A 16,868-nucleotide genomic window follows, 5' to 3' on the forward strand; every position below is an offset into this window, starting at 1 on the left:
TGGAACAATGTTATCTGACAATATAAGTATCTCCATTTAAGATGGAGAGGCCATTGAGTTGGAATTAAACTTCATAAATACCTCACAAAGACTTGTGACTAGTGGTTTCCATGTTCCTGGGGCAAGAGTAGCCAGCCATGCATGGACTCCTGTCATCATCAGGCTGGATGTCATCACTCATTGGTCCTATATTGCCACCGAACCACACACCAGCCCCTCTCACTTTCCTTCAGGTGGTGGCCAAATTCAAGGGTTTGTCATACTTTAAAAAAGTATTGTACCCATCTGTTTGCAAACGAGGGGAGGAACTGAGTAACGTAATGCATCAGAGGCCACAAGGCAATCTTACTTCAGCAGGCCAGGGATTTCTTGGCCAACTGACATCTGATGATGCTTCTTTCTCCTGAGAATATACAGAACTAGTCAACTTTTTCACCCCCAAAAGATAATTTATGTAAGTTATACCAAGATATCAGAATAAAGCAGGGATATCTTTTTATCATTGTATTTTGCACCACCATGAGGATTTTTTGCATGCCCGCTATTGTGGTTTTTATCTCTGTTAAGGAAAAGAAGCCCCCTCCTAGTCCCCAAATAAGAAAGGAAAAATTATGGTTGAATGCCATTACTGTTTTCAATCACTTCAGGATTAAAAGCTCAAACACTTACCAGATAATGTGAGACTGGGCAACCCCTCCTCTCCAAGCCTGTTCTTCATTAAATGAAGACAGTAATTGCGGTTTGGGGAGGTCAAAACAAGATATAAAATACTTTACTAGGCACAGAGCATGCATTCAGCAAGTTTCCTTTCTCCCTTCTGTTACAGCATTGTTCCAGACCAGGTTATTCTAAGGAACACTCAGCAGTTCAACATATGAAGAGATCGATTTATTATTGCACAATAAGTTTTATTATATTAAAACTCACTGCCTGATTCTTGGATCTGAAGGCTTTTAACAAAAGTGGCATAAGCCTGTGGACATACTGCTCCTTCCACACAGAATAATGTCCCTGGAGTCACACCATTCCTGCTTACAGAGAACTGTAAACAGCGGCCTTCTACAGGAAGAAGGAGTTCTAGATAACACCCTCGCCTCCGGATGGTACCACTTGTCCTCTCCTCCGGAGACACAAACATGTACTGAAGTTGAGGTCACACACAGGTAGGGCTGACAGGCCCTACCTGCTCTGAAACAAACGCTGACAGAAGTTTGGGTGAGGCCCTTTCCCCCTTGCCTGAGAATACAGATGCGGCTTAGAAAGCCAAGATTTCCTTAGAAACAACCATTACCTCATTTCTAAAATCTCTGCTGGAGGAAAACAGTAAATCTTCACCTAAAAAGAAATTCCAGGACATGGTATAAGTTTCAAGTATCCATTTTGTGGGAAGAAACTATAAATTAATACTTTCTATACTTAATTACCACCAGTAGTTATCATTCTTGGAGGTAAAGGAGGTTATTTTAATGGAGAGAAAAATCTGTCTTTTTTCATGAGTTAAAACAGGAAATTGGCCAACCAATGCCCATGGCCAGCTGCCTATCTTTTGTAAATGAAGTTTTACTGGAATACAGCCTCACCCATTTATTTGTATTGTCTATGGCAACTTTCATTCAGCAGAGTTGAGTAGCTGCAACACCGTATATGGCTCACAAAGCCTAAAATATTTTCTTAAAATATTTACTATCTGGCCCAATAAGAAAAAGTTTGCCAACCCCTGCATAGAAATATTGCCATACTAAACTAAGGCTAAGTAAAACTTCATCAGAAAGAAAACTAAAACCACAATAATTGGAATACAAAAATACAAATGACATGCTTGCTCTGATTCAGGCACTTTCAAGATCATAGTTTATTTATTACTTCAGATAAAAAGAGAGTATACATATCAGGGAATCCCTTAAAATTCAACTCTAGAGTTATACACCATCTAGTACTTTTGCATTGAATGTTAACCAAAAAAGTCTCTAAACACCTGAAAGCCCCACTAGTAACATGAACTATGGTAATAAAAAATTTGACATTTAATTTGTTCAATATATAGTATTTACATTATGAAACCAATGGAGATATGATAAACAGTGATAAAGAAATAGTAAAAATAAACTCTAAAAAGCAAAGGTTTATATTCTTACAATGTGCTAATTATCATAATTGTATATAAAAATTAAAACATAGCAGAGCTTTCTGTTACAAAACTCTTAATCATCTGAGTTGTAGTCGTTACTTGCTAACGATTTACATGCAACATCTGCTAGTACTGACATCTGATTTTTTTCCCCCAAGAAAGTGTGAGTAGATATTTATTTAAGAGCAGACATTAATTTACTTGTGGACAGAAAAAGATAAAACTGTACTCAAGATTAGTACTGGTCACAAGCCTCTTCTCTACAGAAATGATAAAAATAATAAGACTGAAAAAAATTCCAGAAAGGAGATGCATAGGCAAAGAGTACCATGAATGGCACAGCTCAAAAAATCTTGGGACCAATTAGACACACATGTTTTCTCTCTCCTTCAATGATGAGAGGTCTATTTTGCCATCAAATTACAATGACTGTAGCAAGTAAGGGGCAACAGGTGTACAACTAATTAAACCCTGCAAAATACTCAGATGGGCAGTGGTGGCCAGAAGAAGGAACAACTTCTATATAATTCAAACTATATACAGCATAACTGGAATGCAGCTCATCCCAAACTGGCTGTGTGAAACAATTGGACCTTTATGATTTAATAGTTAAAATTATAACAAGTGTAATAATACAATAGATTTACATGGGAAGCAAGATCCAAGGGGCACTTTATATTATTTACTGTGTATTTCAATTTAAAAATAATTTTGCTAAGTATACATCTCAACTGAGGTCTATGTATAAAATGTCCTAATAGATACAGATATTTACCTTTGGTGAGTTAAAGGCCTTTCTGTGACTTCTGTCTGAATTGCAGGCAGAATGCGAGATGTACATGCACATGTGGGAGAAACTCAACCTGAGGTAATCCAAAAGATGTGCGTGTGAGGAGCCTGGAGGCACTCTGACAGTCAAAGCCCGCCAGAACCCAAACAGGCAACAGTGAGGATGGCCACGAGGAATGGAATGCCAGTATGGCAGTGAAACTTTTTTCACAACAGAAAGAGGAAGGCCTCTCGTACCAGCAGAATCCTGCATACATACACAAAAGAAAAAGCCACCCACCATTTCATAAAACAAAAGCCAATTATAGTGTGGGAAGTACAAACTGCAGAAAACCAGAAGTCCCTGGAAGAAAAACGACTGGCTCCCGCGAGAGAAAGGGGGACGCTCGGTTCTGTGCAGGGTCACTTGGTGAAGGCGGCCACCACTGCCCACAGCACCTCGCTGGTGCTGGCCTTCAGACACTCCACCTCAGGGTCTAAGTCCAGGAGCTGCCGCACCCGCTTGGTGGCTAAGTCGTACTGCTCGTCCAGGAGGGGCGCGAACGCGTTCTCCAGGACATCCGAGGCGTGGGCCAGGTAGATGAGGGCCAGCAGGCGCTTGTCCATGCGGTGAGGGTCGTTCACCCATTTGTCGAGAACGGCCTCCTGCACCTTCTTGATGAGGCGCTGCTTAATGTTGTTGTTGGTGAGGGGATGTGTCGTCATGTCAAAAAGAAGGAAGTTCTGTTTCTCGGTTGTCAATACGCCCTTTTCTACCAGGTTTTTAGCTAATCGTTCCCGCACGTTTCTTAACTGATAATGCAATTTTAACGGATTCCACGTCTCGCCTAAAAGAAAGATTCCCGAAGTGAGAAATGATAGGTATTATCTGCTAATCTTATTAAATTTTGTACTGTTAAAATGAACAGTAACATTTGACTTTTTTTCCTCCAGAGAAGCAGAAGAAAATCCACCTATGTTTTCTTGCCAACTAAACCATGAACCCCTTGATGGCCAGGCCTTCGGCTTCTAGGCACCTGGCACATGATTTTCAGGCACAACAGTTACTCAAGCTGAAAGCAGTCTCCAAACCAGCTCCCCTAATGCGGAAATAAGCCAAATATCAACATTAAATTATGTTTGGCTTCTCTCTAGCTACTGTCAAAAAGCAGCCAATAGCAAAATATGAGATTTCATTTCTGTTAAACACCCATCTGCAACAAAAAGAGAAAAGAATTAAAAAGTTCCCTGATTAATAAGTTATTCCTGAACTGCTACATATACCTGACCTATAAAGCTGGGAAGGCCTGTTTAGGCAATGCTATTCTTTGCTGACAAATAATATAAACCTAATTATAGAAGGACAAAACATTTTCATCATTTTAATCTTGTCATCTATGCGTATTTCCCTTTGAGACATAAATACTTAAAATAAAACCAAGGGACTTCCCTGGCGGTCCAGTGGTTTGAGACTTCACCTTCCAATGCAGGAGGTGCGGGTTGGATCCCTGGTCGGGGAGCCAAGATCCCACATGCCTTGGAGCCAAACAACAACAACAACAACAACAACAACAACAAAACACACAAAAAAACCCTCAGAAGCAATACTGTAACAAATTCAATAAAGACTTTAAAAATGGTCCACATCAAAAAAATCTTAAAAAAAAAAATAAAACCAAATATTTTTCACTAAAACAGTTTTTTCTTTATAGAAGACTAGAAGGAAATATATCAAAATATTAATCTTGATTATTTGGGGGATTATATGTGACAAATTTTCTTTTTTGTAATTTTTGTATTTTCCAAATAATCTCCAATGAACATGTAACTATTTGGGTAATTTGAAAAAAATACTATAGTACCTTTCTAAATTGGGACATGTCAGAGATCAACCACTGGCACTTTTATTATATGCAAAAGCTGAAATTTTATAATATTGAGAAAAACCAAATTGTACTGTCTACTACAGCAGCCATTAACTATATAGGGCTATTAAATTTAAATTAATAAAAAAACTCAGGGAATTCCCTGGCGGTCCAGTGGTTAGGACTCCATGCTTCCACTGCAGGGGGCCCAGGTTCGATCCCTGGTCAGGGAGCTAAGAACCTACAAGCCCTGCAGCACAGCCAAATAAATAAATAAGGAGGGAAAATAACTCAGTTCCTCAGTTGCCCTAGCCACGTTTCAAGTGCTCAACAGCCAAGTGGGGCTAGAGGTTACTGAGCGGACATCACAGAAATAAAACATTTCCACTGTTGCAATTAGAAATCTGCATAAAATATATGAAACAACTGTTCAGATGCTAGTCAAAAGGCAGCCCAGAGCTGTGACCTTTTGAGACAAACCTCACTGAGCCCTACTACTGCCCAAGCTTGCTACCCAAAGGCACATGCCAGGCAGCAGAGCAGAACAGAAGACCTCAAGTAGAGCACAGAACTCACACTGTGTAAAAAGGCAGAGATCAGAGCTGGGGGAGGCTAAGGCAGCTGGAATATGCAAGGCAGAGTACTGGAGAAGAGGGGACTATGCAGAATAAGAGCTCTAGAAATCTGCATGGTGTTCGCTTGAGCCTGGCTAAAAACAAAGCCACATGTGTTATGGTGAGAAACTCCACAAAACAAGGTAAAAAAAAAAAAAAAAATTCAAGAAAGTTGTAACGTGAACAATTCCAAGAGTTCACAGAGGGCTAGGAAAAATATGCATGCCAATTAGCCTGAGTGGAAAGGTCTCACTGAACACCCAGGACATTCAGAAAGGATTCCAGAAGGATCACATCTTAGTAATAGGGCTAAACTAGCCCTTGAGTAAAGGCTACTCCAGACCTGGCCTAACAAAGCTTACAAACAAACTGATCCACAAGTAACTTAACTGCCTAGCAAAACAAATTTCAACAGTCTTTAAAGACAAACAAAATTCAGCACACAACAACATAGCATTCACAATGTCCAGCATCCAATAAAAATTACTAGACTTGTGAAGAAGTAGAAGAATGTGACCCAAAACTAAGGGGGAAAAAAAATCAATAGAAACAGTCAAACACGGACTTCCCTGGTGTCTTCCCAGTGGTTAAGACCCTGCACTTCCATTGCAGGGGGCGCAGGTTCGATCCCTGGGTAGGGAACTAGGACCCCGCATGCCACACAACCAAAAAAGAAAGTCAACCAAATCTGACATGACCCAGAAATGACAGAGACAATGGCATTAGCAGACAAGGAGTTTAAAATGGCTATTATAAATATCTAAATAATTTAAAGGAAAACACAAGCACAATGAAGAGAAAACGAGAGCTTTTCTTTTTTTAAAGGCTAAATGATCTGGAACTGCCATTTTACATTTTGTTATTCACGCTATAAAACTAGGGACTTGAGGGGCTTCCCTGGTGGCGCAGTGGTTGAGAATCTGCCTGCCAATGCAGTGGACACGGGTTCAAGCCCTGGTCTGGGAAGATCCCACATGCCGCGGAGCAACTAGGCCCGTGAGCCACAACTACTGAGCCTGCGCGTCTGGAGCCTGTGCTCCGCAACAAGAGAGGCCGCGATAGTGAGAGGCCCGCGCACCGCGATGAAGAGTGGCCCCCACTTGCCGCAACTAGAGAAAGCCCTCGCACAGAAACGAAGACCCAACACAGCCATAAATAAATAAATAAAATTAAAACAAACAAACAAACAAAAAAAAAAACTAGGGACTTGAAAAAAAACTGTCAATTAAATAATGAAGAAATGGTACCATGAATCATTATTAAAGTCATCTTCTACATTTAAAGAAAACATAACCGCGACTTCCCTGACAGTCCAGTGGTTAAGACTCCATGCTTCCACTGCAGGGGACATGGCTTCAATCCCTGGTCAGGGAACTAAGATCCCACATGCCATGAGGCACAACCAAAAAAAAAAAAAAAAAAAAGATTAAAAGCAAAAAATAAAAATAAAGAAAACAAGAAAAGAAAGATAAGCTTTTCAAATAAAAAACCCTGGCAAATCAGCTTCCACAAAAAGAAAAACAATCATTGCATTCAATTTCCTTGATAACTTCAAAAAGTAAAAGAGCTGAAATATATTTGGGGCCCTAATAGATTTTAAAACTTAATAGTATAAAAGAAAAATATAACTCAATAATAAATGAAATTCTACTTACTTTCAATTTCTGGTGTTAAATTAGCCCACACCTACATTTAATGTTAAGAAATCATTAACAAAAACAAAAAACAACGAAAAAAGAGAAATCATTAACAGTTACTTGATGAAGCACTATAGCATAACAGGTTATGAGAGCAAGCTCTGGAGCCAGACTGTTTGGATTTGAATTCCAATTTGGTCATTTCCTAGCAGTGCAACCCTGGGCAAGGCTTCTTACCTCTCTATTCCTCTGTCTTTTCATCTGTAAAGCAATGAAAACAACTCTTTCCAGCTCACAAGGGTTATTATGAGGATTAAGTTAAGTTAAAGACATATCAAGTTCTTACAATAGAGCCTGGTACATGGTAAGCTTGCAATAAACGTTAGCTATTATTATTTATCCATGTGCAGAATCAGCACTTTGGCAGAAAGAGTTTATCCTATTTATAATGGTCTAAAAAAATCATACTAGGTACTGAGAATGCAGACATTAGTAACACATATTTCTTTTTTTTTTTAAATTTATTTATTTTATTTATTTATTTTTGGCTGCGTTGGGTCTTCGGTGCTGCACACAGGCTTTCTCTAGTTGTGACGAGCGGGGTCTACTCTTCATTGCGGTGCACAGGCTTCTCATTGCGGTGGCTTCCCTTGTTGCGGAGCGTGGGCTCTAGACGCGCAGGCTTCGGTAGTTGTGGCACGCAGGCTCAGTAGTTGTGGCTCGCGGGCTCTAGAGCACAGGCTCAGTAGTTGTGGTGCACGGGCTTAGCTGCTCCGTGGCATGTGGGATCCTCCCGGACCAGGGCTTGAACCCGTGTCCCCTGCATTGGCAGGCAGATTCCTAACCACTGCGCCACCAGGGAAGTCCTAGTAACACATATTTCTAACTCTAGATATTTTAAATCAAATGAAGGGAACATTCATAATATAACAACTAACTGTACTTAACTGGCTAGAATAAGATGTAAATAGGGCCATAAAAACAATATGAACCAAGAGCCCAGAGGAATAAGAAATTACTTGAGTTTGATGTTAAGGGCACACATCTTTCAAAGGTTAGTTATAACTTTCATTTTTCAATTGTTGTACCAACCCACTCTCTCCCCAATAAATGCCTGCCGTAACTTTCACCAGACAGTTTGGGTTTTGTTTTGTGCTTTCTAATATCATTGGCACGTGGTAGGCAGCCTAAGGCACCAGGCTAGAATTAGCTAGGTTGTGTTTTCCAACATTCTTAAATTACTTTTGGAAATTCAAACTAATAAACACAAAATAATCAACAGCCAAATTCACGTAAAAGCCCATAAAAAACTAGAGTTCAAATCCAAGGTTAATTAATTAACTATACTCATAATAATAATTTGTGAGTTATCAAAGAAGTACTATTCCCTGGCAACTCACTAGTCAATTAGGAAGTTATTCTATGTCTCAGAAAACATCTTGGCTATCTATTCTCAAATAATTGTTGGGGCGGGACGGGGGGTGTTTAAGATTATTCTAAGAAACTTATAGGTCAATTTCTCTTTATAGACCTAAAAAAAACAGAAATCCCTCTGATGTTGCTATACAATGATTTTTTTCCTCTCATTGGAAATAAATGGTATTAGCAGTTTATAATTCACTGTCTATTGTATTGAAGTCATGCTAATAAGGCTTATCCACACCTTATCCACAATTAAATCTTACATACTGCACCCAATAGAACAAGAAATGCTTATTACAAAGTTCCTGTGACAAATTCCTCAAATCCAAAATATGCTACCTTAGTTTAATGTTGCTACTAAGAAAGAGAAGAGCCTGAACACAGACCAACCTTCAAATAATGTGTTCCATTTATGACTGGACCTTCTTGTGGGCAATCATTTCTGCCTCGGAGGAAGTAACAAAAAAGGACTCAGACATCATCATCTTTTGATGCAGTTCCCTGGAAAAGGGCAAATCTTGTGTGCCCACTCCAACAAAAATGTTATTCAGCTTTCCTCAGATATTTTTTAAAAATGAAAAAATCCCGTAAGCAGAAAGCTGAACCAGTATGGGTAATATGTAAATGTTGTTTGATACTATTTTGAACACTCCAAAAAAGGCACGATAAAATAACTGAGTGGTGGGACTTCCCTGGTGGTACAGTGGTTAAGAATCCACCTGCCAATGCAGGGGACACGGGTTCGAGCCCTGGTCCAGGAAGATCCCACATGTTGCAGAGCAACTAAGCCCGTGCGCCACAACTACTAAAGCCCACGTGCCTAGAGCCCATGCTGCGCATCAAGAGAAGCCACCGCAATGAGAAGCCTGTGCACCACAATGAAGAGTAGCCCCTGCTCACCTCAACTAGAGAAAACCCGTGCGCAGCAACAAAGACCCAATGCAGCCAAATATAAACATACATACATACATACATACATACATACATACATACATACATAAATAAATAAATAACTGAGTGGTCAAAGTGTCTTGGCATCCTGACATTTCTGCCTTTTATTTTATTTTTGTCTATTTGGGCTTTTGTTTTTTTAATTTTTTTATTTTGGTTGATTTACACTTCCGTCTTTTATTTTAAAAGAACCAAATTAATCTAAATCCAAAGAATAAAGTTACCCCTGAGATTAGCATACTTAAGACAACAGTATAAACTGGGGTGGGAGGAGGGGAGTTGGTTAAGTGAAGAGAAGATACAATAAAGGTTTAACCTATACTATCTACTAAAAGATTTAGCTGCTTCAATTTAAGCAGAATGTTGAATATCTTTTAAATATACTGTAACAAACCCCCAATGGAGGAATAATGTTCAAAATTCTAGATTAAAATATGTTACTGTGATCCATATTGTCATTCATCCTAAATTACTCACTATGCAAAAAAGACTTTATAAGTTATACAAGCAAATTTTAAATGTATAGAATTTATTTATAGTTCACTCTTTTATAAAGGAAACTGAGAAGTATATACGGAGAGGAAAATTTCTTCAAAGGTTATTTATATCCCACTGCCCAACAATTATTTCAGTGAAAATGACATACTGGCAGGCACCTAAATAATTTCACTACAAAAAATTTCCATCTTCCTTGACATCATGTTACAAAAAAAAAGCAGCTTTATTCATAAATTTGGCAATCTAGCGACACCTTGTGACCAAACTGATCAATTACATGTCTTAAGACTTCAGAAAGCAAAAAATACTGTTCTTGAAAACAGAAAGTAGTCTTTAAACTTTTTACTCTTTGCCTCAAATACACATATTTATTAATTTTTTTAATTAACAAGATATATAAGTAATATTTAAATATCACTAATTTTAACATGTATATATGCACACTGTAAATAACAGTAAGATGAACCCCTGGGTATCCATCCTCCCACCCCAGGTAAAGACGAAAGCTTCATCAAGACCTTAGATGCTTCCCTTGTGTCTTCTCTGCCTCAGAGGTAACCACCAAACAAACTTAGGTTAATCATTCTTTTTTCTTTACATATAGTCTCACCATCTATGCACGTATCCCTCAACAACACAGTACAATACATAGTTTTGAAAACCTAGTAACAAGTACAGACTTAACTGTGTAAGGATAGGTCCACCAATTTTACCACCCCCTCTAAGCCCTCTGAACAGGAACACTTCCTTCTTTCTGTCTCATTTTTACCTTTCAAAGGCCCAATCCAAGTTCCACTTCCTCCAACTACTAAAGCTCCCAAGGATTTCTTTTCTCTGGGCTACTGCACTTTCACAGAACCATACTATTAAACTCTAATCTGTTATCAATCCGTTATTAGAAATACACAACTGGGGACTTCCCTAGTGGTCCAGTGGGTAAGACTCCGTGCTCCCAATTGCAGGGGACCCAGGTTTGATCCCTGGTCGGGGAACTAGATCCTGCATGCGTGCCGCAACTAAGATCCCGCATGCTGCAACTAAAGATCCAGCGCAGCCTAAATAAATAAGTAAATAAACAGAAATATACAACTGTTCTGCAAATGAATTTTAAGATTCTTTTAGTATGGAAGCACTTCTTTTTAAGTTTCATAGTACCTACATCAGTATTGTTGCAATAACTGGTATTTGATACCACTCATTATTTTGAAGCAACTAAAAAATTTTAGATCAACAAACTGACCCACAGAACTGAACACGTAAAAATGGTTAAAATGGTGTTAGGTTGGATACAATTTTTTATTAAAAATCAGCAAGCACTAGCAGTACTTTTAACTAGGTGTGAAGTAGATATTTTCTTAATTTAAAAGAAATGTGCTTTTTTCTCCTTCTCCCACTCTGGATTCCTTTCTTTTACGCTGAAATTACAGGTCATTCCTATTATACATCAGGAACATGCAACCAAAGTGCTATAGGTGATATTTTGGCATTTACAGCCATCCTAAACTTCACAGGATGTTGTTTAAAAAAATTTAAAAACCACTTTCTTCGTATTAGCTTCTTGGTTTACACAAATTCCTAACTCAAATGGACACTCTGTTTCACAAAATCTTAATTATATTTAATACTTTTGAGAAAAGCTTATAGACTTCTGCCCTCCTTTCACTCAACCAAGTGAGAACAGCGCACACAGCTCAAGTTGAAAACCACTTTCATTTATCATACACATTGAGTACTGGATAAGCTACATGCATAAAATGTTACATAACAGGTAAAGTTTAAGACACATAGAGCCACCTTAAACGGTGAGATTCAACTCTTTGCAAGCCATACTCCCTGTGTACCATGCATACATAACAAAGGAAATCCAGTGGTCTAAGATATATTATTAACCCAAATCCCAATGTGCCATTAACATATATGATGTAAGATAAAGAGACTGTTGATGGATGAAGCATCTGAAAACACCTCCACGTGCTAAGTGGCACCAAAGTGACATCAAAAACATTGACGTTAAGGCAAGACAAACTATATTCCATAAAAAGAACTTTAAGCACTCTGACTTACCTGACATACCTCCCAAAAAAAGTAACTACAACTTGAGAAACCCTCCTTTTGGTCAGCTGAGAACCTAATTACAAATTCTAATTTGCACCACGGGAAGTGGTAATGGCCAACAATGGCAGCACAACATGAGCACAACACAAAGACTGCTTAGGCCAGTGAACTCCAGAGAATGTAGAAACGATCCATCAGTTAGAAGGTATTAGCACTTCTATTTTTATCTCAAAAAAATCATATTTGCTAATATTTAACATATGGAGTTAACATCATACCCTCACTGAGTCTTTGTCAGCTGGCCACAGTTTGCTGAATAGGTGGAAGGCTCACCCAAAGAGGGCTGACAATGTTCTGAGCACTGTGACATATAGTCTTGGTATGTGCTGAGTAAGTACCTAGTTTTAACCAAACAAACTTTCATCAAATGGGTAAAGTAATTTTAAAAGATTTCCTACAAAAAAATTATCATTGAAGACAACATCAATATCACAACCACAAAGAAGGAAAAAGGGTCACATTAAAGTTTCTCTTACTCAATGAGGTAAAAAGAAAGTTATCAGCAGATCTACAAGAGGGTGGTCAAAGAAAACCCCTCAAAATTATCAAGACAAACTTGTAAATAAGCTTAATGTCTCTACCAATAAGAAGGAAGAATGAACCCTGCCATAAGTATAAAGTGCCCATTTATTGTCCTACTACCTAAGTTTGGAATATGTGTATTCACATTATAAATAAACAAACATGCAAAACTCAATCTTTTACTGATATAAGAATATCTTCATAATACAACTATTAATTTAGAAACTCTATTTATAAGTGAGAAAAATGACATCATGTTAATTACCAATCTCTGACAACCTCCAAAGGTTTTTAAAACAGTCTAAATAGCAATATATTTGAACATGAAGTGAAGTGATCATAGATGTATGCAGAAGCTATGTTTTATATAACAGTAGAGAGGAACAACAAGCTAACTCAGGTCCTATACTCAAGGAGTTTACTATCTAAAGATTAGACAAATACACAAATAACTTTAAAATAAATGTAGTCATTAGTGCTATCAACCAAGTAGGTGTTCCTTCCTACAGCTGCACTTCCTGTCTCCTTAAAGTTAGAGGAGGCCATGTGACTTGCTCTGACCAATGAAACCTGAACCACATGTCATTTCTGAGCAGAAATTTAAGAGCCTGGGTGATCTGTTATTCTCTTCTTTCCTTTACAGTAGTGACTGACAGTGCTCCAGATGGTGGCAGCTCCATCTGCCCAGCTGCCAAAATGAGAATGAAGTGGCCTGTGACTGATTTACAGTATGAGTGAGAAATAAACTGTTGTTTTAAGCCACTGAGGTTTTAGGGTTGCTTGTTACCACAGCTTAACCCAGTCTATCCAGAATAAGGTAGCATGAAGTAATTTTGATAAAGAATGACAGGAGCTAAGGAAGCTAAGGAAGTATACAATATCTGATTCACATCTGCTCTGTTTTGTTAAAGGTGATGAAATTTTAAAAACCACTATTTTCCCTATTTAGTGACTGATTAACTTTCAAGATTGCCTAACTAACTAAACAAGCTTTTGGCTATTTTGTCTAAGTTCCTTTCAAAAGGATTTTAAACTTTTACAAAAATCCTTCAGAGAATTCAGTTTTTAGTTTATACACAGAAGCTTACCACTAAGTAATTCAATCCAGTTCTGGACCGTTTCTGGAGGCTGAGTCTCCTTAACGTGCTTTAGAGCTTCATCAAGAAGAACATCCCCTGTTGGAGCATCTGACTTACAAATCACCTAAAATGTAATCAACAAGAATCACATGATCTACTTGATCTTTTTAAACAAAAAACTTAAACAATTATGCAAACATTTCATTATGCTTAAAGCCCCAAGTGTTCATACTGTATCAAAGTTCAGATTTTAAACTAATTCCATACTAAGGAAATCCAATATTTAACCTAACCGGATTAGCCACAATCATGAACGAAAATTTAGCTACCGTGCAATAATTAGGAAAGCAAAATGGTAGAACAGTTTATACTCATCATAATTCCTTTTACTGCTAAACCTTGGGCTATCTGATCCTGAAATTCATTTTTCAAACATTTATTAGTTATAGAAACAGACTCAATTATATATAAGAATTCAATATATAATAAAGGTGGCATTTCACATCAGTAGAGAAACTAATTTTTCAATAGATATTACTGAAACAACTGGCTAACAAATTAGAGGTAAAGTAAGACTTGGCTCCTCAGAGCTTATACCACAATAAAAGATAAAGATTTAAATATGAAATATAATTGAGGGGATGAGAAAGTTTTCTCAAAATTGTGGCAACAAGCAGAATCCTTGAAAATACCAATAGGTCTGATTACGTAAAATTTTGAAATACTACAAAACTTTAAGTTAAGATGGATATAGAATCCACTTTAAGAGTAGAAAAACCAGAGGTAGGGTATGAGAGAAGAAAACGCTACACTGCTTTAACCAAGTACTAGATCTTTATAGCCTTATAACGTTCTTGGCTAAACAACAAATTTCTAGTTGAAATTCTATAATATCAAAGTTGAATTTGTTATATTACTTTACATTACCTATTAAGATGTTATGAAATTTAGCAGTATTATTTTTAAAATGGGAGTCTTCCCTCAAACTTGTCCTTGACAATACGTCCTTTCCTTTTTGCTCAATCTTATGAAAGGTTAAAAAAAAAATACGGTATCTGAGACAACATGGCCCAATGGAAATATAATTAGAACCAGAAATACAAGCCACAAATCTATTTTTAAAATTTTTAGTAGTTATATTTTTAAAAATGAAAACAGGTGAAATTAATTTTAATATATCTGATTTAACCCACCATAGCCAAAATACTGACATGTAATAAATATTTTTAAATTGAGATTGTTTTACATTCTTATTTTTCCATAGTAAGTCTTCAAACATCCAGGGTGTTTTTATTTACAGCATGTCTCAATTTGCACTAACCACATTTCAAGTGTCTGGCTCATAGCCACATGTGGCTAGTGGCTACCATCCTGGACAGTGCAGATATAGAACATCTTCATCATCACAGAGTTTGATTGGCAAGTACTATTCTAGACCATGTTTTTAGTAGGGGGTCAGAGAGAATAAGAAAAAAGAAAGGAGAACTTTGGGATAAAAAGTTGTATGTCTATATGCTATGGTCATGCCACCACTTCTTACTTCTCACTTACTCCCTAAATCTACTTCCATCTGGCCTGAACACCCAGTGCATGCCCACCCCTTTGAGAATGGTCTCACGTTGACAATAAGCTGGGTATAGTTGGATCTTTCTTCTTATGAAGTTCTGCCCCCCAAATCTCTCTCAGATGGACTATTTTTCTCCATCACCTCTGCAATCATTCTAATCTACCTAATCTGATTAACTTTCCTTGGATTAAGTTTCCTAACTAGCTTCCCTGAACTAGTTTTAGCCTTTTTCAATCCATACTCCTCACTGATCTTTCTAAAGGTAAATCTTATCATGACATTTCAGCTTCCGCTTAAAATTCTTCAATAACTCAGAGCAAGTTCCAACTCCTTAACAAAATTCAGCAATGTGTGGCCCACTAGTAAATATTCCTGCCCATACATATAATTTATATTTAGGGTTTTTCTTCTTGGAGGACAAGCCTCATTCTTAAATGCAAACAAATAACCAAGGACGACAAGACACTTGAAAGTCTTCAACAAGGAAGAGACCAAAAGAGAAAATAAGAACTGAAGAAACAGATAACACAGATAAAGAAAACTCTCAAAAGAGCAGTAATATCCTCAGGGATTTAAAAGAAAATCTTACATCCATAAAACAAGAAGAATAAGAAGCCACGATGGGCTTCCCTGGTGGCGCAGTGGTTGAGAATCTGCCTGCCAATGCAGGGGACACGGGTTCGAGCCCTGGTCTGGGAAGATCTCACATGCCGCAGAGCAACTGGGCCCGTGAGCCACAACTACTGAGCTTGCGCGTCTGGAGCCTGTGCTCCGCAACAAGAGAGGCCGCAATAGTGAGAAGCCTGTGCACCACAATGAAGAGTGGCCCCTGCTCGCCGCAACTAGAGAAAGCCCTCGCACAGAAACAAAGACCCAACACAGCTAAAAATAAATAAATAAATAAATAAATAAAAAAAAAAAAAAAAAGAAGCCATGATAAAAAAAAAGGTTCCTGGAAATCAAAAACATGAAAGCCACAATAAAAAACTCAACAGAGGGTTAAAAGGTAAGAGAGACCAAGAGAATGTCAATTATATCTCAAAAAAGCTAGGAAACAAACCAGAAAGAAAAATAACATAAAAATCAGAAAGAAAATAAAGAACAGCCAAGAGGTCCACTCCACCTTATACAGTTCTAGAAACAGAGTGAAGATACAAGAAATAAAACTTTCCAAAATCAAAAGACACACATTTCTAGATTGAAGAAGTCCAAGCATAGTGACTTTTTAAAGACCCACATCAAGGCATATTATACAATTTCAGAACACTAGAGATAAACAGAAGATCTTAAATGCTTCCAGAGAAGAAAAAACAGGTATCATACAAAGAATGAAAATCAGAAGGGCATCAGACTTTAACAGCAACTCTGTATACTAGAGGACAATAGGGAAATGCCTTAAAAATTCTGTGGGAAAAATCTAACATTCTATTCCCAGCCAATCTGTCAAATAGAAATATGGTACAATAAAGGAATTTTCAGGCATGCAAAGTCTCAAAACATTTTCCTCCCACGAGGGTGGAAGAAAACATTAGATCCAGAAAACAGGGGGCTGAAGCAGTTAAAAAAAAAGTGACAGGAAGTCCCAGTAGAACCAAAGCATAACCAGTCCAAACTGGAGCACAGGCAAATTTTAATGGAGTTATCTGATGTATCTGAACATTTGAAAATTAATAATCTAACTTTTCTCTGATGGAGCATGTAA

The 16,868-nt window shown here is 37.7% G+C and overlaps 1 protein-coding gene across 2 annotated transcripts in view; it reads right to left on the minus strand.

Moving 5' to 3' along the window:
* Window positions 1–1,823: 1,823 nt before the first annotated feature.
* Window positions 1,824–16,868, minus strand: part of GOLPH3 (golgi phosphoprotein 3) — a 52,845-nt gene continuing 37,800 nt past the window's right edge. For both annotated transcript variants that reach the window (XM_082382464.1, XM_082382463.1), the window contains 2 exons: window positions 13,609–13,723; window positions 1,824–3,744 (listed from right to left, as the gene is read on the minus strand). In XM_082382464.1, the coding sequence (XP_082238590.1) occupies window positions 3,320–3,744; window positions 13,609–13,723 (540 nt within the window). In that variant the 3' untranslated portion in view covers window positions 1,824–3,319. The remainder of the gene's footprint in view (window positions 3,745–13,608; window positions 13,724–16,868) is intronic.

Source organism: Balaenoptera borealis, assembly GCF_965194805.1.
Source record: "Balaenoptera borealis genome assembly, chromosome: 2".
NCBI lineage: Eukaryota > Metazoa > Chordata > Mammalia > Artiodactyla > Balaenopteridae > Balaenoptera > Balaenoptera borealis.